General features: G+C 50.7%; 1 protein-coding gene across 1 annotated transcript in view; it reads right to left on the bottom strand.

Moving 5' to 3' along the window:
• Positions 1-640: 640 nt before the first annotated feature.
• LOC134985602 (phospholipid scramblase 1-like) overlaps positions 641-27,112 on the bottom strand; it is a 95,780-nt gene continuing 69,308 nt past the window's right edge. The window contains exons 6-8 of the mRNA XM_063950418.1: positions 19,627-19,788; positions 6,789-6,950; positions 641-942 (exon numbers count right to left, since the gene is read on the bottom strand). Coding sequence (XP_063806488.1) covers positions 883-942; positions 6,789-6,950; positions 19,627-19,788 — 384 coding nt within the window. The 3' untranslated portion in view covers positions 641-882. The remainder of the gene's footprint in view (positions 943-6,788; positions 6,951-19,626; positions 19,789-27,112) is intronic.

The raw sequence follows: 27,112 nt of genomic DNA, 5'->3' as shown, positions 1-27,112 counted from the left end.
TTACACCTACATTACATCTACACCTACATTACATCTACTCCTACATTACACCTACATTACATCTACACCTACATTACATCTACACCTACATTACACCTATACCTACATTACATCTACACCTACACCTACATTACATCTACACCTACATTACATCTACACCTACATTACACCTACACCTACATTACATCTACACCTACATTACACCTACACCTACATTACACCTACATTACATCTACATTACATCTACACCTACATTACACCTACACCTACATTACACCTACACCTACATTACATCTACACCTACATTACACCTACACCTACATTACATCTACTCCTACATTACACCTACATTACATCTACACCTACATTACATCTACACCTACATTACACCTACATTACATCTACACCTACATTACACCTACACCTACATTACATCTACACCTACATTACACCTACACCTACATTACATCTACACCTACATTACATTTACCCCATGGTGTATCCATATCTCTCTGTTAGAGTTCCCCTTTGTAATATCTGCCTGTTAACATATATATGGACACATGGTGGCGCCACATAATAATAATAATAATATAATAATAAATTGGAGCGTGAGTAAATGAGTCATCCGGAAGACATAGAAAGATACTAAATATAATGATAGATAAGAAGACATTTGTACAGAGCAATATTTAAAGTCAAATACATACACACGTTAATATATAGATACATCTGTTTACAGTTTATACAGACGCTTGTAAACTTCCAGGTACAGGGAGAGATCCGGGGGGCGTTGAGGAGCGGGTTATAGATTGGGTGTAAACCAGAGCATACGGTGAGGGGATAGATGGTGCTGATTGTCTAGACGAGGGGTCCGGACCACTAGCCAATCACTGTGTGTCGCTCGCTCTTACTTCTCGATCTCTCAAAAAAGGCATAATCCTAAAAATAAATAAAAAAAAACATAAATGACGGGATTGTGCTTAATGACCCCTCGGAACTTCCCATTCCATTGGTGCCGGGCACAGTACACTCATTTAGATGTATTTATTCCCTGCAGTTACCTGTTAGATATCTAACCAACAACTGTCTGTCAAGCTTCGCTCTATCTACCAGCGTGTGTAACAGTGAGTACGGCTGTACCTTCTTTATCATCAATGAAACCCCCCACTGGCTAAATACCTGAGCTAAGTAGGTGTGAGACCTCCACTGCTGTGTACAGAGACTCTGTTACATCCTCACCCTGTACACACACATTCCCAGCAGTGTGTACAGAGACTCCGTTACATCCTCACCCTGTACACACACATTCCCAGTAGCGCGTACAGAGACTCCGTGACATCCACACCCTGTATACACACATTCCCGGCAGCGTGTACAGAGACTCCGTTACATCCTCAGCCTGTACACACACATTCGCAGCAGTGTGTACAGAGACTCCGTTACATCCTCACCCTGTACACACACATTCCCTACAGCGTGTACAGAGACTCCGTTACATCCTCAGCCTGTACACTCACATTCCCAGCAGCGTGTACAGAGACTCTGTTACATCCTCACCCTGTACACACACATTCCCAGCAGCGTATACAGAGACTCCGTTACATCCTCAGCCTGTACACTCACATTCCCAGCAGCGTGTACAGAGACTCTGTTACATCCTCACCCTGTACACACACATTCCCAGCAGTGTGTACAGAGACTCCGTTACATCCACACCCTGTACACACACATTCCCGGCAGCGTGTACAGAGACTCCGTTACATCCACACCCTGTACACACACATTCCCAGCAGCGTATACAGAGACTCCGTTACATCCTCACCCTGTACACACACATTCCCGGCAGCGTGTACAGAGACTCCGTTACATCCTCACCCTGTACACACACATTCTCAGCAGCGCGTACAGAGACTCCGTTACATCCTCACCCTGTACACACACATTCCCAGCAGCGTATACAGAGACTCCGTTCCATCCTCACCCTGTACACACACATTCCCAGCAGTGCATACAGAGACTCCGTTCCATCCTCACCCTGTACACACACATTCCCAGCAGCGTATACAGAGACTCTGTTCCATCCTCACCCTGTACACACACATTCCCAGCAGCGTATACAGAGACTCCGTTCCATCCTCACCCTGTACACACACATTCCCAGCAGCGTATACAGAGACTCCGTTCCATCCTCACCCTGTACACACACATTCCCAGCAGTGCATACAGAGACTCCGTTCCATCCTCACCCTGTACACACACATTCCCAGCAGCGTATACAGAGACTCTGTTCCATCCTCACCCTGTACACACACATTCCCAGCAGTGTGTACAGAGACTCTGTTACATCCACACCCTGTACACACACATTCCCAGCAGCGTGTACTGAGACTCCATTACATCCTCACCCTGTACACACACATTCCCAGCAGCATGTACAGAGACTCCGTTACATCTTCACCCTGTACACTCACATTCCCAGCAGCGTGTACAGAGATTCTGTTACATCTTCACCCTGTACACACACATTCCCGGCAGCGTGTACAGAGACTCCGTTACATCCTCAGCCTGTACACTCACATTCCCAGCAGCGTGTACAGAGACTCTGTTACATCCTCACCCTGTACACACACATTCCCGGCAGCGTGTACAGAGACTCCGTTACATCCACACCCTGTACACACACATTCCCAGCAGCATATACAGAGACTCCGTTCCATCCTCACCCTGTACACACACATTCCCAGCAGTGCGTACAGAGACTCCGTTACATCCTCACCCTGTACACACACATTCCCAGCAGCATATACAGAGACTCCGTTCCATCCTCACCCTGTACACACACATTCCCGGCAGCGTGTACAGAGACTCCGTTACATCCTCACCCTGTACACACACATTCCCGGCAGCATATACAGAGACTCCGTTCCATCCTCACCCTGTACACACACATTCCCGGCAGCGTGTACAGAGACTCCGTTACATCCTCACCCTGTACACACACATTCCCAGCAGTGTGTACAGAGACTCCGTTCCATCCACACCCTGTACACACACATTCCCAGCAGCGTATACAGAGACTCCGTTCCATCCTCACCCTGTACACTCACATTCCCAGCAGTGCGTACAGAGACTCCGTTACATCCTCACCCTGTACACACACATTCCCAGCAGTGTGTACAGAGACTCCGTTCCATCCACACCCTGTACACACACATTCCCAGCAGCGTATACAGAGACTCCGTTCCATCCTCACCCTGTACACTCACATTCCCAGCAGTGTGTACAGAGACTCCGTTACATCCACACCCTGTACACACACATTCCCAGCAGTGCGTACAGAGACTCCGTTACATCCTCACCCTGTACACACACATTCTCAGCAGCGTATACAGAGACTCCGTTACATCCACACCCTGTACACACACATTCCCAGCAGCATATACAGAGACTCCGTTCCATCCTCACCCTGTACACACACATTCCCGGCAGCGTGTACAGAGACTCCGTTACATCCTCACCCTGTACACACACATTCCCGGCAGCGTGTACAGAGACTCCGTTACATCCTCACCCTGTACACACACATTCCCAGCAGTGTGTACAGAGACTCCGTTCCATCCACACCCTGTACACACACATTCCCAGCAGCGTATACAGAGACTCCGTTCCATCCTCACCCTGTACACTCACATTCCCAGCAGTGCGTACAGAGACTCCGTTACATCCTCACCCTGTACACACACATTCCCAGCAGTGTGTACAGAGACTCCGTTCCATCCACACCCTGTACACACACATTCCCAGCAGCGTATACAGAGACTCCGTTCCATCCTCACCCTGTACACTCACATTCCCAGCAGTGTGTACAGAGACTCCGTTACATCCACACCCTGTACACACACATTCCCAGCAGTGCGTACAGAGACTCCGTTACATCCTCACCCTGTACACACACATTCTCAGCAGCGTATACAGAGACTCCGTTACATCCTCACCCTGTACACACACATTCTCAGCAGCGCGTACAGAGACTCCGTTACATCCACACCCTGTACACACACATTCCCAGCAGCGTATACAGAGACTCCGTTACATCCTCACCCTGTACACACACATTCCCAGCAGCGTATACAGAGACTCCGTTCCATCCTCACCCTGTACACACACATTCCCAGCAGTGTGTACAGAGACTCCGTTACATCCTCACCCTGTACACACACATTCCCAGCAGCGTATACAGAGACTCCGTTCCATCCTCACCCTGTACACACACATTCTCAGCAGCGTGTACAGAGACTCCATTACATCCTCACCCTGTACACACACATTCCCGGCAGCGTGTACAGAGACTCCGTTACATCCTCAGCCTGTACACTCACATTCCCAGCAGCGTGTACAGAGACTCCGTTACATCCTCACCCTGTAATCACACATTCCCAGCAGTGTGTACAGAGACTCCGTTACATCCACACCCTGTACACACACATTCCCAGCAGCGTGTACAGAGACTCCGTTACATCCACACCCTGTACACACACATTCCCAGCAGTGTGTACAGAGACTCCGTTACATCCACACCCTGTACACACACATTCTCAGCAGCGTGTACAGAGACTCCGTTACATCCACACCCTGTACACACACATTCCCAGCAGTGTGTACAGAGACTCCGTTACATCCACACCCTGTACACACACATTCTCAGCAGCGTGTACAGAGACTCCGTTACATCCACACCCTGTACACACACATTCCCAGCAGCGTGTACAGAGACTCCGTTACATCCTCACCCTGTACACACACATTCCCAGCAGTGTGTACAGAGACTCCGTTACATCCACACCCTGTACACACACATTCCCAGCAGCGTATACAGAGACTCCGTTCCATCCTCACCCTGTACACACACATTCCCAGCAGTGTGTACAGAGACTCCGTTACATCCACACCCTGTACACACACATTCTCAGCAGCGTGTACAGAGACTCCGTTACATCCACACCCTGTACACACACATTCCCAGCAGTGTGTACAGAGACTCCGTTACATCCTCAGCCTGTACACACACATTCCCAGCAGTGTGTACAGAGACTCCGTTACATCCACACACTGTACACACACATTCCCAGCAGCGTATACAGAGACTCCGTTCCATCCTCACCCTGTACACACACATTCCCAGCAGTGTGTACAGAGACTCCGTTACATCCTCAGCCTGTACACACACATTCCCAGCAGTGTGTACAGAGACTCCGTTACATCCTCACCCTGTACACACACATTCCCAGCAGCGTACACAGAGACTCCGTTCCATCCTCACCCTGTACACACACATTCCCAGCAGTGCGTACAGAGACTCCGTTACATCCTCACCCTGTACACACACATTCCCGGCAGCGTGTACAGAGACTCCGTTACATCCTCACCCTCTACACACACATTCCCAGCAGCGTGTACAGAGACTCCGTTACATCCTCACCCTGTACACACACATTCTCAGCAGCGTATACAGAGACTCCGTTACATCCTCACCCTCTACACACACATTCCCAGCAGTGTGTACAGAGACTCCGTTACATCCTCAGCCTGTACACACACATTCCCAGCAGTGTGTACAGAGACTCCGTTACATCCTCACCCTGTACACACACATTCCCAGCAGCGTATACAGAGACTCCGTTCCATCCTCACCCTGTACACACACATTCCCAGCAGTGCGTACAGAGACTCCGTTACATCCTCACCCTGTACACACACATTCCCGGCAGCGTGTACAGAGACTCCGTTACATCCTCACCCTCTACACACACATTCCCAGCAGCGTGTACAGAGACTCTGTTACATCCTCACCCTGTACACACACATTCCCAGCAGTGTGTACAGAGACTCCGTTACATCCTCACCCTGTACACACACATTCCCAGTAGCGCGTACAGAGACTCCGTGACATCCACACCCTGTATACACACATTCCCGGCAGCGTGTACAGAGACTCTGTTCCATCCTCACCCTGTACACACACATTCCCGGCAGCGTGTACAGAGACTCCGTTACATCCTCACCCTCTACACACACATTCCCAGCAGCGTGTACAGAGACTCCGTTACATCCTCACCCTGTACACACACATTCTCAGCAGCGTATACAGAGACTCCGTTACATCCTCACCCTCTACACACACATTCCCAGCAGTGTGTACAGAGACTCCGTTACATCCTCAGCCTGTACACACACATTCCCAGCAGTGTGTACAGAGACTCCGTTACATCCTCACCCTGTACACACACATTCCCAGCAGCGTATACAGAGACTCCGTTCCATCCTCACCCTGTACACACACATTCCCAGCAGTGCGTACAGAGACTCCGTTACATCCTCACCCTGTACACACACATTCCCGGCAGCGTGTACAGAGACTCCGTTACATCCTCACCCTCTACACACACATTCCCAGCAGCGTGTACAGAGACTCTGTTACATCCTCACCCTGTACACACACATTCCCAGCAGTGTGTACAGAGACTCCGTTACATCCTCACCCTGTACACACACATTCCCAGTAGCGCGTACAGAGACTCCGTGACATCCACACCCTGTATACACACATTCCCGGCAGCGTGTACAGAGACTCTGTTCCATCCTCACCCTGTACACACACATTCTCAGCAGCGCGTACAGAGACTCCGTTACATTCTCACCCCGTACACACACATTCCCAGCAGCGTATACAGAGACTCTGTTCCATCCTCACCCTGTACACACACATCCCAGCAGCATGTACTCACCAGGATGAAGCACGCCCCGAGTAACACTGCTTTCATCTTTACATCCAGATCTTTTGGAAACTGAATCCCGAAGTTATCGGCGTCAGTGAATATTTCCTTTGGCAGTCCGCCCCACTGCTTGCTGATCCGTCCCACGCTGCGGGACTCACACATGGGTTTTACCTGGAACACAGAGGCACGGGAGAGGTGATGAGGGAGACGGAAAGAGGGAAGTAGGGAGGCACGATGAGAGAGGGGGTTGTGAGGAGAGGGGGATATTACTAGTATGGGGGGCAGGGAGACATAATCTGCTCTCTCTCTCTTGAACCTCCCTATATACCCAGCTCATGGCTGTCTCGCCTCTACGCTCTCTCTATTGACCCTTCCTGTATCCCCAGCTCACGGCTGCCTCACCTCTGCTCTTTCTCCCTTCACCCTCCCTGTAACCCCAGCTCACGGCTACCTCGCCTCTGCTCTTTCTCCCTTCACCCTCCCTGTAACCCCAGCTCACGGCTGCCTCACCTCTATGCTCTCTCTATTGACCCTCCCTGTATCCCCAGCTCATGGCTGCCTCACCTCTGCTCTCTCTCCCTTCACCCTCCCTGTATCAACAGCTCATGGCTGCCTCGCCTCTCCTCTCTCTCCCTTCACCCTCCCTGTATCTCCAGCTCACAGCTGCCTCGCCTCTGCTCTCTCCCTGACACTCCCTGTATCCACATATCACAGCTGCCTCACCTCTGCTCTCTCCCTGACACTCCCTGTATCCCCAGCACACGGCTGCGTCACCTCTGCTCTGTCTCCCTTCACCCTCCCTGTATCCCCAGCTCACGGCTGCCTCGCCTCTGCTCTCTCTCCCTTCACCCTCCCTGTATCCCCAGCTCACGGCTGCCTCGCCTCTGCTCTTTCTCCCTTCACCCTCCCTGTAACCCCAGCTCACGGCTGCCTCACCTCTATGCTCTCTCTATTGACCCTCCCTGTATCCCCAGCTCATGGCTGCCTCACCTCTGCTCTCTCTCCCTTCACCCTCCCTGTATCCCCAGCTCATGGCTGCCTCGCCTCTCCTCTCTCTCCCTTCACCCTCCCTGTATCTCCAGCTCACAGCCGCCTCGCCTCTGCTCTCTCCCTGACACTCCCTGTATCCACATATCACAGCTGCCTCACCTCTGCTCTCTCCCTGACACTCCCTGTATCCCCAGCACACGGCTGCGTCACCTCTGCTCTCTCTCCCTTCACCCTCCCTGTATCCCCAGCTCATGGCTGCCTCGCCTCTGCTCTCTCTCCCTTCACCCTCCCTGTATCCCCAGCTCACGGCTGCCTCGCCTCTGCTCTCTCTCCCTTCACCCTCCCTGTATCCCCACCTCACGGTTGCCTCACCTCTGCTCTCTCTCCCTTCACCCTCCCTGTATCCCCAGCTCACGGCTGCCTCACCTCTGCTCTCTCTCCCTTCACCCTCCCTGTATCCCCAGCTCATGGCTGCCTCGCCTCTGCTCTCTCTCCCTTCACCCTCCCTGTATCCCCAGCTCACGGCTGCCTCGCCTCTGCTCTCTCTCACTTCACCCTCCCTGTATCCCCAGCTCACGGCTGCCTCACCTCTGCTCTCTCTCCCTTCACCCTCCCTGTATCCCCAGCTCACGGCTGCCTCGCCTCTGCTCTCTCTCCCTTCACCCTCCCTGTATCCCCAGCTCACGGCTGCCTCACCTCTTCTCTCTCCCTGACACTCCCTGTATCCCCAGCTCACGGCTGCCTCGCCTCTGCTCTCTCTCCCTTCACCCTCCCTGTATCCCCAGCTCACGGCTGCCTCACCTCTGCTCTCTCCCTGACACTCCCTGTATCCCCAGCTCACGGCTGCCTCACCTCTTCTCTCTCCCTGACACTCCCTGTATCCCCAGCTCACAGCTGCCTCGCCTCTGCTCTCTCCCTGACACTCCCTGTATCTACAGCTCACAGCTGCCTCACCTCTGCTCTCTCTGCCTTCACCCTCCCTGTATCCCCAGCTCACGGCTGCCTCACCTCTGCTCTCTCCCTGACACTCCCTGTATCCCCAGCTCACAGCTGCCTCACCTCTGCTCTCTCCCTGACACTCCCTGTATCCCCAGCTCACAGCTGCCTCACCTCTGCTCTCTCCCTTCACCCTCCCTGTATCCCCAGCTCACGGCTGCCTCGCCTCTCCTCTCTCTCCCTTTACCCTCCCTGTATCCCTCCCCAGCTCACAGCTGCCTCACCTCTGCTCTCTCCCTGACACTCCCTGTATCCCCATCTCACGGCTGCCTCACCTCCGCTCTCTCCCTGACACTCCCTGTATCCCCAGCTCACGGCTATCTCGCCTCTGTCTCTCTCCCTTCACCCTCCATGAATCCCCAGCTCATGGCTGCCTCGCCTCTCCTCTCTCTCCCTGACACTCCCTGTATCCCCAGCACACGGCCGCCTCACCTCTGCTCTCTCCCTGACACTCCCTGTATCCCCAGCACACGGCTGCCTCACCTCTGCTCTCTCCCTGACACTCCCTGTATCCCCAGCTCACGGCTGCCTCACCTCTGCTCTCTCCCTGACACTCCCTGTATCCCCAGCTCACGGCTGCGTCACCTCTGCTCTCTCCCTGACACTTCCTGTATCCCCAGCTCACGGCTGCCTCACCTCTGCTCTCTCCCTGACACTCCCTATATCCCCAGCTCACGGCTGCCTCACCTCTGCTCTCTCCCTTACCCTCCATGTATCCCCAGCTCACAGCTGCCTCACCTCCGCTCTCTCCCTGACACTCCCTGTATCCCCAGCTCACGGCTGCCTCACCTCTGCTCTCTCTCCCTTCACCCTCCCTGTATTCCCAGCTCACAGCCGCCTCACCTCCGCTCTCTCCCTGACACTCCCTGTATTCCCAGCTCACGGCTGCCTCACCTTTGCTCTCTCTCCCTTCACCCTCCCTGTATTTCCAGCAAAGAGTTGCATATTTGGTGAGGTTTGACTATAAAAATGATTAGAATAACACAAAGATGATATTTATGGATCGTTGTTATAGTCAGTAGTAGTATACTGGAGTATGACAGGTGAGATTCCAGATCTCATGACCACACGTTACACTAAGCCAGCACACGTCATGTATACTGGGGCCATTACTGCAATTTACCAACATGTTGAAGTCACTGTACTGTATGTAACAGAAAGGGTGACGCTCTCCTGATCCGTCTCAGAACAAAGCACTGACCTGAATGTTATTTATGTGAAACATACGAGTCACCAGATGTAACGGCGCGGGATGTGACATAGACCAATAACCGTGCCAGGATAAATAGGAAACAATCAGCAAGGCCTGGCCGTGATAAGTCACCTTTCATTATTTGGACTGAATCGGATCCTCCCAAAAGAACTTAAGTGAGTCATAAATTCATGAACAAGGGTTCTGGGGGATTGCTTTATAAGTTCACCCTCATCACCCATCAGCACAAGGATGGTTATTCCTAGGAGGGGGGTTTCAGCCCTTTGGTGACTGGCCCTAAGACTGATGGGCACATTGGTGGCGGGACCCACACTGCGTCACATCCCTGCTATAGCGCCACCAGCCCCCCGGCTGGTAACATCTAATGCTGATAAATTGTGGGGGCCACATGCTCTTTTACCTCCCAATGTTCCCAAAACCAGCCCAGGCAGAAGTGAATTGCTGGTTGTGCTTCATACTTACTCTGTGTCATAATAACCAGTGACAAGTGTAGTGAGAGAGGAGGATATTCTGATAGTGAGCACTCACAGGGTGGAGGGGGAGAGGGGACGTTACAAGTGTAGTGAGAGAGGAGGATACACTGATAGTGAGCACTCACAGGGTGGAGGGGGAGAGGGGACGTTACAAGTGTAGTGAGAGTGGAGGATACTCTGATAGTGAGCACTCACAGGGTGGAGGGGGGATGTTACAAGTGTAGTGAGAGAGGAGGATACTCTGATAGTGGTCACTCAGGGTGGAGGGGGAGAGGGGAACGTTACAAGTGTAGTGAGAGAGGAGGATACTCTGATAGTGAGCACTCACAGGGTGGAGGGGGAGAGGGGACGTTACAAGTGTAGTGAGAGAGGAGGATACTCTGATAGTGAGCACTCACAGGGTGGAGGGGGAGAGGGGACGTTACAAGTGTAGTGAGAGAGGAGGATACTCTGATAGTGAGCACTCACAGGGTGGAGAGGGAGAGGGGACGTTACAAGTGTAGTGAGAGTGGAGGATACTCTGATAGTGAGCACTCACAGGGTGGAGGGGGGATGTTACAAGTGTAGTGAGAGAGGAGGATACTCTGATAGTGGTCACTCAGGGTGGAGGGGGAGAGGGGAACGTTACAAGTGTAGTGAGAGAGGAGGATACTCTGATAGTGAGCACTCACAGGGTGGAGGGGGAGAGGGGACGTTACAAGTGTAGTGAGAGAGGAGGATACTCTAATAGTGAGCACTCACAGGGTGGTCGGGGAGAGGGGACATTACAAGTGTAGTGAGAGAGGAGGATACACTGATAGTGAGCACTCACAGGGTGGAGGGGGAGAGGGAACGTTACAAGTGTAGTGAGAGAGGAGGATACTCTGATAGTGAGCACTCACAGGGTGGAGGGGGAGAGGGAACGTTACAAGTGAAGTGAGAGAGGAGGATACACTGATAGTGAGCACTCACAGGGTGGAGGGGGAGAGGGGACGTTACAAGTGAAGTGAGAGAGGAGGATACACTGATAGTGAGCACTCACGGGGTGGTCGGGGAGAGGGGTCGTTACAAGTGTAGTGAGAGAGGAGGATGCTCTGATAGTGAGCACTCACGGGGTGGTCGGGGAGAGGGGACATTACAAGTGTAGTGAGAGAGGAGGATACACTGATAGTGAGAACTCACAGGGTGGAGGGGGAGAGGGAACATTACAAGTGTAGTGAGAGAGGAGGATACTCTGATAGTGAGCACTCACAGGGTGGAGAGGGAGAGGGGACATTACAAGTGTAGTGAGAGAGGAGGATACTCTGATAGTGAGCACTCACAGGGTGGAGAGGGAGAGGGAATGTTACAAGTGTAGTGAGAGAGGAGGATACTCTGATAGTGAGCACTCACGGGGTGGAGGGGGAGAGGGGACGTTACAAGTGTAGTGAGAGAGGAGGATACACTGATAGTGAGCACTCACGGGGTGGAGAGGGAGAGGGAATGTTACAAGTGTAGTGAGAGAGGAGGATACTCTGATAGTGAGCACTCATAGGGTGGAGAGGGAGAGGGGACATTACAAGTGTAGTGAGAGAGGAGGATACTCTGATAGTGAGCACTCACAGGGTGGAGAGGGAGAGGGAATGTTACAAGTGTAGTGAGAGAGGAGGATACTCTGATAGTGAGCACTCATAGGGTGGAGGGGGAGAGGGGACATTACAAGTGTAGTGAGAGAGGAGGATACACTGATAGTGAGCACTCACAGGGTGGAGAGGGAGAGGGAATGTTACAAGTGTAGTGAGAGAGGAGGATACTCTGATAGTGAGCACTCACAGGGTGGAGGGGGAGAGGGGACATTACAAGTGTAGTGAGAGAGGAGGATACTCTGATAGTGAGCACTCACGGGGTGGTCGGGGAGAGGGGACATTACAAGTGTAGTGAGAGAGGAGGATACACTGATAGTGAGCACTCACGGGGTGGTCGGGGAGAGGGGACATTACAAGTGTAGTGAGAGAGGAGGATACACTGATAGTGAGAACTCACGGGGTGGTCGGGGAGAGGGGACATTACAAGTGTAGTGAGAGAGGAGGATACACTGATAGTGAGCACTCACAGGGTGGAGGGGGAGAGGGGACATTACAAGTGTAGTGAGAGAGGAGGATACTCTGATAGTGAGCACTCACGGGGTGGAGGGGGAGAGGGGACATTACAAGTGTAGTGAGAGAGGAGGATACTCTGATAGTGAGCACTCACGGGGTGGAGGGGGAGAGGGGATGCTACAAGTGTAGTGAGAGAGGAGGATACACTGATAGTGAGCACTCACTGGGTGGTCGGGGAGAGGGGACATTACAAGTGTAGTGAGAGAGGAGGATACACTGATAGTGAGCACTCACAGGGTGGAGGGGGAGAGGGGACATTACAAGTGTAGTGAGAGAGGAGGATACTCTGATAGTGAGCACTCACAGGGTGGTGGGGGAGAGGGGACGTTACAAGTGTAGTGAGAGAGGAGGATACTCTGATAGTGAGCACTCACAGGGTGGAGGGGGAGAGGGGACATTACAAGTGTAGTGAGAGAGGAGGATACTCTGATAGTGAGCACTCACAGGGTGGTCGGGGAGAGGGGGCGTTACAAGTGTAGTGAGAGAGGAGGATACACTGATAGTGAGCACTCACAGGGTGGAGGGGGAGAGGGGACGTTACAAGTGTAATGAGAGAGGAGGATACTCTGATAGTGAGCACTCACAGGGTGGAGGGGGAGAGGGGACATTACAAGTGTAGTGAGAGAGGAGGATACTCTGATAGTGAGCACTCACAGGGTGGAGGGGGAGAGGGGAACGTTACAAGTGTAGTGAGAGAGGAGGATACTCTGATAGTGAGCACTCACAGGGTGGAGGGGGAGAGGGGATGTTACAAGTGAAGTGAGAGAGGAGGATACTCTGATAGTGAGCACTCACGGGGTGGTCGGGGAGAGGGGAACGTTACAAGTGTAGTGAGAGAGGAGGATACTCTGATAGTGAGCACTCATAGGGTGGTCGGGGAGAGGGGACATTACAAGTGTAGTGAGAGAGGAGGATACTCTGATAGTGAGCACTCACAGGGTGGTCGGGGAGAGGGGACATTACAAGTGTAGTGAGAGAGGAGGATACTCTGATAGTGAGCACTCACAGGGTGGTCGGGGAGAGGGGACATTACAAGTGTAGTGAGAGAGGAGGATACACTGATAGTGGTCACTCAGGGTGGAGGGGGAGAGGGGACATTACAAGTGTAGTGAGAGAGGAGGATACTCTGATAGTGAGCACTCACAGGGTGGTCGGGGAGAGGGGACATTACAAGTGTAGTGAGAGAGGAGGATACACTGATAGTGGTCACTCAGGGTGGAGGGGGAGAGGGGACATTACAAGTGTAGTGAGAGAGGAGGATACTCTGATAGTGAGCACTCACAGGGTGGTCGGGGAGAGGGGACATTACAAGTGTAGTGAGAGAGGAGGATACACTGATAGTGGTCACTCAGGGTGGAGGGGGAGAGGGGACATTACAAGTGTAGTGAGAGAGGAGGATACTCTGATAGTGAGCACTCACGGGGTGGAGGGGGAGAGGGGATGTTACAAGTGTAGTGAGAGAGGAGGATACTCTGATAGTGAGCACTCACGGGGTGGTCGGGGAGAGGGGACATTACAAGTGTAGTGAGAGAGGAGGATACACTGATAGTGGTCACTCAGGGTGGAGGGGGAGAGGGGACATTACAAGTGTAGTGAGAGAGGAGGATACTCTGATAGTGAGCACTCACAGGGTGGAGGGGGAGAGGAGACGTTACAAGTGTAGTGAGAGAGGAGGATACTCTGATAGTGAGCACTCACAGGGTGGAGGGGGAGAGGGGACATTACAAGTGTAGTGAGAGAGGAGGATACTCTGATAGTGAGCACTCACAGGGTGGAGGGGGAGAGGGGACATTACAAGTGTAGTGAGAGAGGAGGATACTCTGATAGTGAGCACTCACAGGGTAGTCGGGGAGAGGGGACATTACAAGTGTAGTGAGAGAGGAGGATACTCTGATAGTGAGCACTCACAGGGTGGTCGGGGAGAGGGGACATTACAAGTGTAGTGAGAGAGGAGGATACTCTGATAGTGAGCACTCACGGGGTGGAGGGGGAGAGGGGATGTTACAAGTGTAGTGAGAGAGGAGGATACTCTGATAGTGAGCACTCACAGGGTGGAGGGGGAGAGGGGATGTTACAAGTGAAGTGAGAGAGGAGGATACACTGATAGTGAGCACTCACGGGGTGGTCGGGGAGAGGGGACATTACAAGTGTAGTGAGAGAGGAGGATACACTGATAGTGGTCACTTAGGGTGGAGGGGGAGAGGGGACATTACAAGTGTAGTGAGAGAGGAGGATACACTGATAGTGAGCACTCACAGGGTGGAGGGGGAGAGGGGACATTACAAGTGTAGTGAGAGAGGAGGATACTCTGATAGTGAGCACTCACGGGGTGGCTGGGGAGAGGGGACAGTACAAGTGTAGTGAGAGAGGAGGATACTCTGATAGTGAGCACTCACAGGGTGGAGGGGGAGAGGGGACGTTACAAGTGTAGTGAGAGAGGAGGATACTCTGATAGTGAGCACTCACAGGGTGGAGGGGGAGAGGGAACGTTACAAGTGAAGTGAGAGAGGAGGATACACTGATAGTGAGAACTCACGGGGTGGTCGGGGAGAGGGGACATTACAAGTGTAGTGAGAGAGGAGGATACACTGATAGTGAGCACTCACAGGGTGGAGGGGGAGAGGGGACATTACAAGTGTAGTGAGAGAGGAGGATACTCTGATAGTGAGCACTCACGGGGTGGAGGGGGAGAGGGGACATTACAAGTGTAGTGAGAGAGGAGGATACTCTGATAGTGAGCACTCACAGGGTGGAGGGGGAGAGGGGACATTACAAGTGTAGTGAGAGAGGAGGATACTCTGATAGTGAGCACTCACAGGGTGGAGGGGGAGAGGGGACATTACAAGTGTAGTGAGAGAGGAGGATACTCTGATAGTGAGCACTCACGGGGTGGAGGGGGAGAGGGGATGTTACAAGTGTAGTGAGAGAGGAGGATACTCTGATAGTGAGCACTCACGGGGTGGCTGGGTAGAGGGGACATTACAAGTGTAGTGAGAGAGGAGGATACACTGATAGTGAGCACTCACAGGGTGGAGGGGGAGAGGGGACATTACAAGTGTAGTGAGAGAGGAGGATACTCTGATAGTGAGCACTCACAGGGTGGAGGGGGAGAGGGGAACGTTACAAGTGTAGTGAGAGAGGAGGATACTCTGATAGTGAGCACTCACAGGGTGGAGGGGGAGAGGGGACATTACAAGTGTAGTGAGAGAGGAGGATACTCTGATAGTGAGCACTCACAGGGTGGAGGGGGAGAGGGGAACGTTACAAGTGTAGTGAGAGAGGAGGATACTCTGATAGTGAGCACTCACAGGGTGGAGGGGGAGAGGGGATGTTACAAGTGAAGTGAGAGAGGAGGATACTCTGATAGTGAGCACTCACGGGGTGGTCGGGGAGAGGGGAACGTTACAAGTGTAGTGAGAGAGGAGGATACTCTGATAGTGAGCACTCACAGGGTGGAGGGGGAGAGGGGAACGTTACAAGTGTAGTGAGAGAGGAGGATACTCTGATAGTGAGCACTCACAGGGTGGAGGGGGAGAGGGGATGTTACAAGTGAAGTGAGAGAGGAGGATACTCTGATAGTGAGCACTCACAGGGTGGTCGGGGAGAGGGAACGTTACAAGTGTAGTGAGAGAGGATGATACTCTGATAGTGAGCACTCATAGGGTGGAGGGGGAGAGGGGAACGTTACAAGTGTAGTGAGAGAGGAGGATACTCTGATAGTGAGCACTCACAGGGTGGTCGGGGAGAGGGGACATTACAAGTGTAGTGAGAGAGGAGGATACTCTGATAGTGAGCACTCACAGGGTGGAGGGGGAGAGGGGATGTTACAAGTGTAGTGAGAGAGGAGGATACTCTGATAGTGAGCACTCATAGGGTGGAGGGGGAGAGGGGAACGTTACAAGTGTAGTGAGAGAGGAGGATACTCTGATAGTGAGCACTCACGGGGTGGTCGGGGAGAGGGGACATTACAAGTGTAGTGAGAGAGGAGGATACACTGATAGTGAGCACTCACAGGGTGGAGGGGGAGAGGGGACGTTACAAGTGTAGTGAGAGAGGAGGATACACTGATAGTGAGCACTCACGGGGTGGTCGTGGAGAGGGGACGTTACAAGTGTAGTGAGAGAGGAGGATACTCTGATAGTGAGCACTCACAGGGTGGAGGGGGAGAGGGGACATTGCAAGTGTAGTGAGAGAGGAGGATACTCTGATAGTGAGCACTCACAGGGTGGAGGGGGAGAGGGGACATTACAAGTGTAGTGAGAGAGGAGGATACTCTGATAGTGAGCACTCACGGGGTGGCTGGGGAGAGGGGACAGTACAAGTGTAGTGAGAGAGGAGGATACTCTGATAGTGAGCACTCACGGGGTGGTCGGGGAGAGGGGATGTTACAAGTGAAGTGAGAGAGGAGGATACTCTGATAGTGGTCACTCACAGGGTGGTCGGGGAGAGGGGACATTACAAGTGTAGTGAGAGAGGAGGATACTCTGATAGTGAGCACTCACAGGTTGGTTGGGGAGAGGGGACATTACAAGTGTAGTGAGAGAGGAGGATACTCTGATAGTGAGCACTCACAGGGTGGAGGGGGAGAGGGGACATTACAAGTGTAGTGAGAGAGGAGGATACTCTGATAGTGAGCACTCACGGGGTGGAGAGGGAGAGGGGACATTACAAGTGTAGTGAGAGAGGAGGATACTCTGATAGTGAGCACTCACGGGGTAGCTGGGGAGAGGGGACAGTACAAGTGTAGTGAGAGAGGAGGATACTCTGATAGTGGTCACTCACAGGGTGGTCGGGGAGAGGGGACATTACAAGTGTAGTGAGAGAGGAGGATACACTGATAGTGAGCACTCACGGGGTGGATGGGGAGAGGGGACATTACAAGTGTAGTGAGAGAGGAGGATACTCTGATAGTGAGCACTCACGGGTTGGAGGGGGAGAGGGGACATTACAAGTGTAGTGAGAGAGGAGGATACTCTGATAGTGAGCACTCACGGGGTGGTTGGGGAGAGTTGATGTTACAAGTGTAGTGAGAGAGGAGGATACACTGATAGTGAGCACTCACGGGGTGGAGGGGGAGAGGGGACATTACAAGTGTAGTGAGAGAGGAGGATACTCTGATAGTGAGCACTCACGGGGTGGTTGGGGAGAGTTGATGTTACAAGTTTAGTGAGAGAGGAGGATACACTGATAGTGAGCACTCACGGGGTGGTTGGGGAGAGGGGACATTACAAGTGTAGTGAGAGAGGAGGATACTCTGATAGTGAGCACTCACGGGGTGGTTGGGGAGAGTTGATGTTACAAGTTTAGTGAGAGAGGAGGATACACTGATAGTGAGCACTCACGGGGTGGTTGGGGAGAGGGGACATTACAAGTGTAGTGAGAGAGGAGGATACACTGATAGTGAGCACTCACGGGGTGGAGGGGGAGAGGGGACATTACAAGTGTAGTGAGAGAGGAGGATACTCTGATAGTGAGCACTCACGGGGTGGTTGGGGAGAGTTGATGTTACAAGTGTAGTGAGAGAGGAGGATACTCTGATAGTGAGCACTCACGGGGTGGCTGGGGAGAGGGGACATTACAAGTGTAGTGAGAGAGGAGGATACTCTGATAGTGAGCACTCACGGGGTGGTTGGGGAGAGTTGATGTTACAAGTTTAGTGAGAGAGGAGGATACTCTGATAGTGAGCACTCACGGGGTGGTTGGGGAGAGAGGATGTTACAAGTGTAGTGAGAGAGGAGGATACTCTGATAGTGAGCACTCACGGGGTGGTTGGGGAGAGTTGATGTTACAAGTGTAGTGAGAGAGGAGGATACTCTGATAGTGAGCACTCACGGGGTGGTTGGGGAGAGAGGATGTTACAAGTGTAGTGAGAGAGGAGGATACTCTGATAGTGAGCACTCACGGGGTGGTTGGGGAGAGTTGATGTTACAAGTTTAGTGAGAGAGGAGGATACTCTGATAGTGAGCACTCACGGGGTGGTTGGGGAGAGGGGACATTATAAGTTTAGTGAGAGAGGAGGATACTCTGATAGTGAGCACTCATGGGGTGGTCGGGGAGAGTTGATGTTACAAGTGTAGTGAGAGAGGAGGATACTCTGATAGTGAGCACTCACGGGGTGGTTGGGGAGAGGGGACATTACAAGTTTAGTGAGAGAGGAGGATTCTCTGATAGTGAGCACTCATGGGGTGGTCGGGGAGAGTTGATGTTACAAGTGTAGTGAGAGAGGAGGATACTCTGATAGTGGGCACTCACGGGGTGGTTGGGGAGAGTTGATGTTACAAGTTTAGTGAGAGAGGAGGATACTCTGATAGTGAGCACTCACGGGGTGGCTGGGGAGAGGGGACATTACAAGTGTAGTGAGAGAGGAGGATACTCTGATAGTGAGCACTCACGGGGTGGTCGGGGAGAGTTGATTTTACAAGTGAAGTGAGAGAGCAGGATACTCTGATAGTGAGCACTCACGGGGTGGTCGGGGAGAGTTGATGTTACAAGTGAAGTGAGAGAGCAGGATACTCTGATAGTGAGCACTCACGGGGTGGTCGGGGAGAGTTGATGTTACAAGTGAAGTGAGAGAGGAGGATACTCTGATAGTGAGCACTCACGGGGTGGTCGGGGAGAGTTGATGTTACAAGTGTAGTGAGAGAGGAGGATACTCTGATAGTGAGCACTCACGGGGTGGTCGGGGAGAGTTGATGTTACAAGTGAAGTGAGAGAGCAGGATACTCTGATAGTGAGCACTCACGGGGTGGTCGGGGAGAGTTGATGTTACAAGTGAAGTGAGAGAGGAGGATACTCTGATAGTGAGCACTCACGGGGTGGTCGGGGAGAGTTGATTTTACAAGTGAAGTGAGAGAGCAGGATACTCTGATAGTGAGCACTCACGGGGTGGTCGGGGAGAGTTGATGTTACAAGTGTAGTGAGAGAGGAGGATACTCTGATAGTGAGCACTCACGAGGTGGTCGGGGAGAGTTGATGTTACAAGTGAAGTGAGAGAGAACGAAGCACAACCACTGAGAGGAAAGAGGAAAAGGAGAGAAACAGGTGGACAATGTCCTCACCTGGAAGTTCACATCTCCACAGCAGCTGGACATTAGACATGGTCCAACGACCTTCAACACAGGCTCCCGGCTCTCCGTCAAAAGAGAGTATTTAGGAACAAATGGATGCCACGTCTGTACCACATACCCAATGGTGTGTCCTGGGGGACTCTGCACCTCCAGCTGCAAGAAATAGTGAAGACAGGAAAGGTAATCAGTTACACATGAAGATACTCCAAAGGAAAGGGTTATTCTTATGCTTTATAAAGTGCTGACCTATTACTTCATGATGATGAAGTTTTAAGATGGTCCTGACCACATGAGCTTACAAACTAAGGGGTTCATTTACTAAGCATCATGGTGTAAAACTCTGCGTTTCTGATCATGCTTCTGGAGGACATTTAAAAGGGCAACGATTTTACTAGCAACACACAGCTAGTAAAGCATTGCCCTTTTAGATTTTGGGCATAAACACAATCAGAAGCACACCTCATAATAAACCATTAAGGGTTACGTAGATACTAATAACTACCGTGACAGAGGCCACCTCTTGTGCTAAACCAAGACCTAGGGGTATGTTTACAAAGATTCGTGTTTTTGCTGTTTTTAAGGGTGTTTGATCTCGAATAATATCGGGTGCATTTTACTGCAACTTTTTGAATCCTGATACGGTCATTCACTAAGCTGCCGACTTTCCCAAATTCGTATTTTCCGATGTCGATGTGATTTGTTATGTCAGGCAGTGTTTTACGGGAGTGATGAGTAAAACACTGCCTGATAAAAATATATATAAATTGGAGCGCTTAATGATGAACGCACATACCTGTAAAAAAAGAGGTTAATGTTAATGTAACAGCACTTTTGTGGAATGGTGAAGGAGATGGTAAGGATATTTGTCCAATCCGGGTAAGAAAGCAGGAAAGACTTTTACAAGCATCGGAGGAGAGACGCCAGCGTGTGCTATCGCTGGTACGCCTTGAAGCCGTAAGCCGCAAAAAAAGGAGATCGGGCTGGAGCGACGTCAGCACGGGACCTGATAAAGCAGCGGCAGCCGTTTAGGCTGAACCGACATCAAGCCGCATGTAATAAGGTAGGGACAGCAGGGATAGATACCCGCAATTGAAACACTGCTTTCCTACCCGGATTGGACAAATATCCTTACCATCTCCTTCACCATTTCACAAAAGAGCTGTTACATTAACATTGACCTCTTTTTTTACAGGTATGTGCGTTCATCATTAAGTGCTCCAATTTATATATATTTTTGATTCATTTATACTTTATTGAGCTGCTAACATAATCCATAAGGCGCGGTAATTATTCTAATCTTTTAACTGCCTGACAAAACCCCAGGAATCCCGGCCGGATCTGTGAGATCCGTACGGGGCTTCATTGTGTACCTTAAAAAGGTGTTTAAATTGTTTTAAAATCTGAAAAAAATTGTGTGGGGTCCCCCCTCCTAAGCATAACCAGCCTCGGGCTCTTTGAGACGGTCCTGGTTGAAAAAATATGGGGGGGGGGAAATGACAGGGGTTCCCCCATATTTGATCCTGTTTTTTGTTGGGTATTTTTTTTGTATTAGTACTACAGGTACCAGCGAACTACAGGTACCAGCGAACCCGTCCCCCCCCCCCCCCCGCATGCTGGTACTTGTGGTTCTCCAAGTACCAGCTTGCGGGGGAGGCTTGCTGGGACTTGTAGTACTGCTACAAAAAACAATATTCTATTTTTTTCACAAGGCTATCAGCCCCCCATCCGCCGCCCTTGGATGGGGGGGGACAGCCTCGGGCTTCAAGATAAAAGTGTCCCCCGGCTGTGGCATTATCTCTCTGACTAGTGGAGCCCGGTGCTGGTTCCAAAAATACGGGGGACCCCTACGCTTTTTGTCCCCCGTATTTTTGGCACCAGGACCAGGCGCAGAGCCCGGTGCTGGTTGATCAAATATGGGGGAACCCCTGTCATTTTTTCCCCCATATTTTTTCAACCAGGACCGGCTCAAAGAGCCCGAGGCTGGTTTGGCTTAGGAGGGGGGACCCCACGCACATTTTCCCCCCAGTTTTTATAGTAAACAGACCCTTTCCCATAGATAACTATGCACAGATCTCACTGATCCGTGCATGGTTATCCAAACTCGACTGGAAAAAGCAGGTCTATTTTCTTGCTGCTTTTTTTAACGATTCGCAAAAAAATACACCTGCACTTGAGCACTCAGAGACTAACACCCAAATACGAATGAATAGTGAATACCCGTGTTGTATGAAATAACAGCCGCGTTTGACCGATGGTCTATTTATTCATATTTCTGAACTTTGCCAATCAAACCAATACGAATAGTCCAAACACTGCCGAGATTTGTGCTTAGTGAATTCCCATGTTGGGACTTAGAAAAAAAACACAAATCGGACAAACTCAGATTTTTAGTAACTATTGGCCCTAGTGTATGAGAAGGCAGCACACTCCATGTTCATTTTAACAGTGTCCTCCTCTTGTTCTCCTCTCTCTCAGTACATCTCCCTACCTCTTACTCTATTCCTTCACCTAACATTTCTATTGTCCCCCACTCTATAAGTGTCACTAAAGGTGTCCTCCTCTCACTCTCCTCTCTCTCCGCACACCTCCCTACCTCCCCCTCTATTCCATCATCTCACACTTCTCATGTCCATTACCCCACTGTATGAGTGTCACTACAGAGGTGTCCTCCTCTCACTCTCCTCTCTCTCCGCACACCTCCCTACCTCCCCCTCTATTCCATCATCTCACACTTCTATTGTCCATTACCCCACAGTATGAGTATCACTAGAGGTGTCCTCCTCTCACTCTCCTCTTCTTTCTGTACATCTCCCTACCTCCCCCTCTATTCCATCATCTCACACTTCTATTGTCCATTACCCCACTGTATGAGTATCACTAGAGGTGTCTTCCTCTCACTCTCCTCTCTCTCTGTACATCTCCCTACCTCCCCCTCTATTCCATCATCTCACACTTCTATTGTCCATTACCCCACAGTATGAGTATCACCTAGAGGTGTCCTCCTTTCACTCTCCTCACTCTCAGTACATCTCCCTACCTCCCCCTCTATTCCATCATCTCACACTTCTACTGTCCATTACCCCACAGTATGAGTATCACTATAGAGGTGTCCTCCTTTCACTCTCCTCACTCTCAGTACATCTCCCTACCTCCCCCTCTATTCCATCATCTCACACTTCTATTGTCCATTACCCCACAGTATGAGTATCACTATAGAGGTGTCCTCCTTTCACTCTCCTCACTCTCAGTACATCTCCCTACCTCCCCCTCTATTCCATCATCTCACACTTCTACTGTCCATTACCCCACAGTATGAGTATCACTATAGAGGTGTCCTCCTTTCACTCTCCTCACTCTCAGTACATCTCCCTACCTCCCCCTCTATTCCATCATCTCACACTTCTATTGTCCATTATCCCAATGTCTGAGTTTCACTATAGAGGTGTCCTCCTCTTGTTCTCCTCTCTCTCAGTACATCTCCCTACCTCCCCCTCTATTCCATCATCTCACACTTCTATTGTCCATTACCCCACAGTATGAGTATCACTATAGAGGTGTCCTCCTTTCACTCTCCTCACTCTCAGTACATCTCCCTACCTCCCCCTCTATTCCATCATCTCACACTTCTACTGTCCATTACCCCACAGTATGAGTATCACTATAGAGGTGTCCTCCTTTCACTCTCCTCACTCTCAGTACATCTCCCTACCTCCCCCTCTATTCCATCATCTCACACTTCTATTGTCCATTAACCCAATGTCTGAGTTTCACTATAGAGGTGTCCTCCTCTTGTTCTCCTCTCTCTCAGTACATCTCCCTACCTCCCCCTCTATTCCATCATCTCACACTTCTATTGTCCATTATCCCAACTGTATGAGTGTCACTATAGAGGTGTCCTCCTCTCACTCTCCTCTCTCTCAGTACATCTCCCTACCTCCCCCTCTATTGCATCACCTCACACTACTACTGTCCATACACCACTGTATAATCGTCACTAGAAGTGTCCTCCTTTTATTCTTCTCTCCCTCTGTACATCTCCTTACCTCCTCCTCTGTTTCATCACCTCACACATCTAATGTCCATTACACCACTGTATGAGGGTCACTATAGAGGAGTACTCCTCTCACTCTCAGTACATCTCCTTATCTCCTCCTCTGTTTCATCACCTCACACATCTAATGTCCATTACACCACTGTATGAGGGTCACTATAGAGGAGTACTCCTCTCACTCTCAGTACATCTCCTTATCTCCTCCTCTGTTCCATTGTCTCACACACACGTGGTCAGTACAGGAATAGCAGAGTATCTGGGTATGTGCGGTCAGTACAGGAATAGCAGAGTATCTGGTTATGTGCGGTCAGTACAGGAATATCAGAGTATCTGGGTATGTGCGGTCAGTACAGGAATAGCAGAGTATCTGGGTATGTGCGGTCAGTACAGGAATAGCAGAGTATCTGGGTATGTGCGGTCAGTACAGGAATATCAGAGTATCTGGGTATGTGTAGTAAGTACAGGAATAGCAGAGTATCTGGGTATGTGCGGTCAGTACAGGAATAGCAGAGTATCTGGGTATGTGCGGTCAGTACAGGAATAGCAGAGTAACTGGGTATATGCGGTCAGTACAGGAATAGCAGAGTATCTGGGAATATGCGGTCAGTACGGGAATAGCAGAATATCTGGGAATATGCGGTCAGTACGGGAATAGCAGAGTATCTGGGTATGTGCGGTCAGTATAGGAATAACAGAATATCTGGGTATGTGCGGTCAGTACAGGAATAGTAGAGTATCTGGGTATGTGCGGTCAGTACAGGAATAGCAGAGTATCTGGGTATGTGCGGTCAGTACAGGAATAGTAGAGTATCTGGGTATGTGCGGTCAGTACAGGAATAGCAGAGTATCTGGGTATGTGCGGTCAGTACAGGAATAGCAGAGTATGTGGGTATGTGCGGTCAGTATAGGAATAGCAGGGTATCTGGGTATGTGTAGTAAGTACAGGAATATCAGAGTATCTGGGTATGTGTAGTAAGTACAGGAATAGCAGAGTATCTGGGTATGTGCGGTCAGTACAGGAATAGCAGAGTATCTGGGTATGTGCGGTCAGTACAGGAATAGCAGAGTAACTGGGTATATGCGGTCAGTACAGGAATAGCAGAGTATCTGGGAATATGCGGTCAGTACGGGAATAGCAGAATATCTGGGTATGTGCGGTTAGTACAGGAATAGCAGAGTATCTGGGTATGTGCGGTCAGTACAGGAATAGCAAAATATCTGGGTATGTGCTGTCAGTACAGGAATAGCAGAGTATCTGGGTATGTGCGGTCAGTACAGGAATAGTAGAGTATCTGGGTATGTGCGGTCAGTACAGGAATAGCAGAGTATCTGGGTATGTGCGGTCAGTACAGGAATAGCAGAGTATGTGGGTATGTGCGGTCAGTATAGGAATAGCAGGGTATCTGGGTATGTGCGGGGTCAGTACAGGAATAGCAGAGTATGTGGGTATGTGCGGTCAGTACAGGAATAGCAGGATATATGGGTATGTGTGGTCAGTACAGGAATAGCAGAGTATCTGGGTATGTGCGGTCAGTACAGGAATAGTAGAGTATCTGGGTATGTGCGGTCAGTACAGGAATAGCAGAGTATCTGGGTATGTGCGGTCAGTACAGGAATAGCAGGATATCTGGGTATGTGCGGTCAGTACAGGAATAGCAGGATATCTGGGTATGTGCGGCCAGTACAGGAATAGTAGAGTATCTGGGTATGTGCGGTCAGTACAGGAATAGCAGAGTATATGGGTATGTGCGGTCAGTACAGGAATAGCAGAGTATCTGGGTATGTGCGGTCAGTACAGGAATAGCAGAGTATCTGGGTATGTGCGGTCAGTACAGGAATAGCAGAGTATCTGGGTATGTGCGGTCAGTACAGGAATAGCAGAATATCTGGGTATGTGCGGTCAGTACAGGAATAGTAGAGTATCTGGGTATGTGCGGTCAGTACAGGAATAGCAGAATATCTGGGTATGTGCGGTCAGTACAGGAATAGCAGAATATCTGGGTATGTGCGGTCAGTACAGGAATAGCAAAATATCTGGGTATGTGCTGTCAGTACAGGAATAGCAGAGTATCTGGGTATGTGCGGTCAGTACAGGAATAGCAGAATATCTGGGTATGTGCGGTCAGTACAGGAATAGCAGAGTATCTGGGTATGTGCGGTCAGTACAGGAATAGCAGAATATCTGGGTATGTGCGGTCAGTACAGGAATAGCAGAGTATCTGGGTATGTGCGGTCAGTACAGGAATAGTAGAGTATCTGGGTATGTGCGGTTAGTACAGGAATAGCAGAGTATCCGGGTTTGTGCGGTCAGTACAGGAATAGCAGAGTATGTGGGTATGTGCGGTCAGTACAGGAATAGCAGAGTATGTGGGTATGTGCGGTCAGTACAGGAATAGCAGAATATCTGGGTATGTGCGGTCAGTACAGGAATAGCAGAATATCTGGGTATGTGCGGTCAGTACAGGAATAGCAGAGTATCTGGGTATGTGCAGTCAGTACAGGAATAGCAGAGTATGTGGGTATGTGCGGTCAGTACAGGAATAGCAGAGTATCTAGGTATATGCGATCAGTACAGGAATAGCAGAGTATCTGGGTATGTGCGGTCAGTACAGGAATAGCAGAATATCTGGGTATGTGCGGTCAGTACAGGAATAGCAGAGTATCTGGGTATGTGCGGTCAGTACAGGAATAGCAGAGTATCTTGGTATGTGCGGTTAGTACAGGAATAGCAGAGTATCTGGGTATGTGCAGTCAGTACAGGAATAGCAGAATATCTGGGTATGTGCGGTCAGTACAGGAATAGCAGAATATCTGGGTATGTGCGGTCAGTACAGGAATAGCAGAATATCTGGGTATGTGCGGTCAGCACAGGAATAGCAGAGTATCTGGGTATGTGTGGTTAGTACAGGAATAGCAGAGTATCCGGGTTTGTGCGGTCAGTACAGGAATAGCAGAGTATGTGGGTATGTGCGGTCAGTACAGGAATAGCAGAGTATGTGGGTATGTGCGGTCAGTACAGGAATAGCAGAATATCTGGGTATGTGCGGTCAGTACAGGAATAGCAGAGTATCTGGGTATGTGCAGTCAGTACAGGAATAGCAGAGTATCTGGGTATGTGCGGTCAGTACAGGAATAGCAGAGTATCTGGGTATGTGCAGTCAGTACAGGAATAGCAGAGTATGTGGGTATGTGCGGTCAGTACAGGAATAGCAGGATATCTGGGTATGTGCGGTCAGTACAGGAATAGCAGAGTATCTGGGTATGTGCTGTCAGCACAGGAATAGCAGGATATCTGGGTATGTTCAGTCAGTACAGGAATAGCAGAGTATGTGGGTATGTGCGGTCAGTACAGGAATAGCAGAGTATGTGGGTATGTGCGGTCAGTACAGGAATAGCAGGATATCTGGGTATGTGCGGTCAGTACAG

Source organism: Pseudophryne corroboree, assembly GCF_028390025.1.
Source record: "Pseudophryne corroboree isolate aPseCor3 chromosome 6 unlocalized genomic scaffold, aPseCor3.hap2 SUPER_6_unloc_1, whole genome shotgun sequence".
NCBI lineage: Eukaryota > Metazoa > Chordata > Amphibia > Anura > Myobatrachidae > Pseudophryne > Pseudophryne corroboree.
This window is presented reverse-complemented; position numbering and strand designations above follow the sequence as displayed.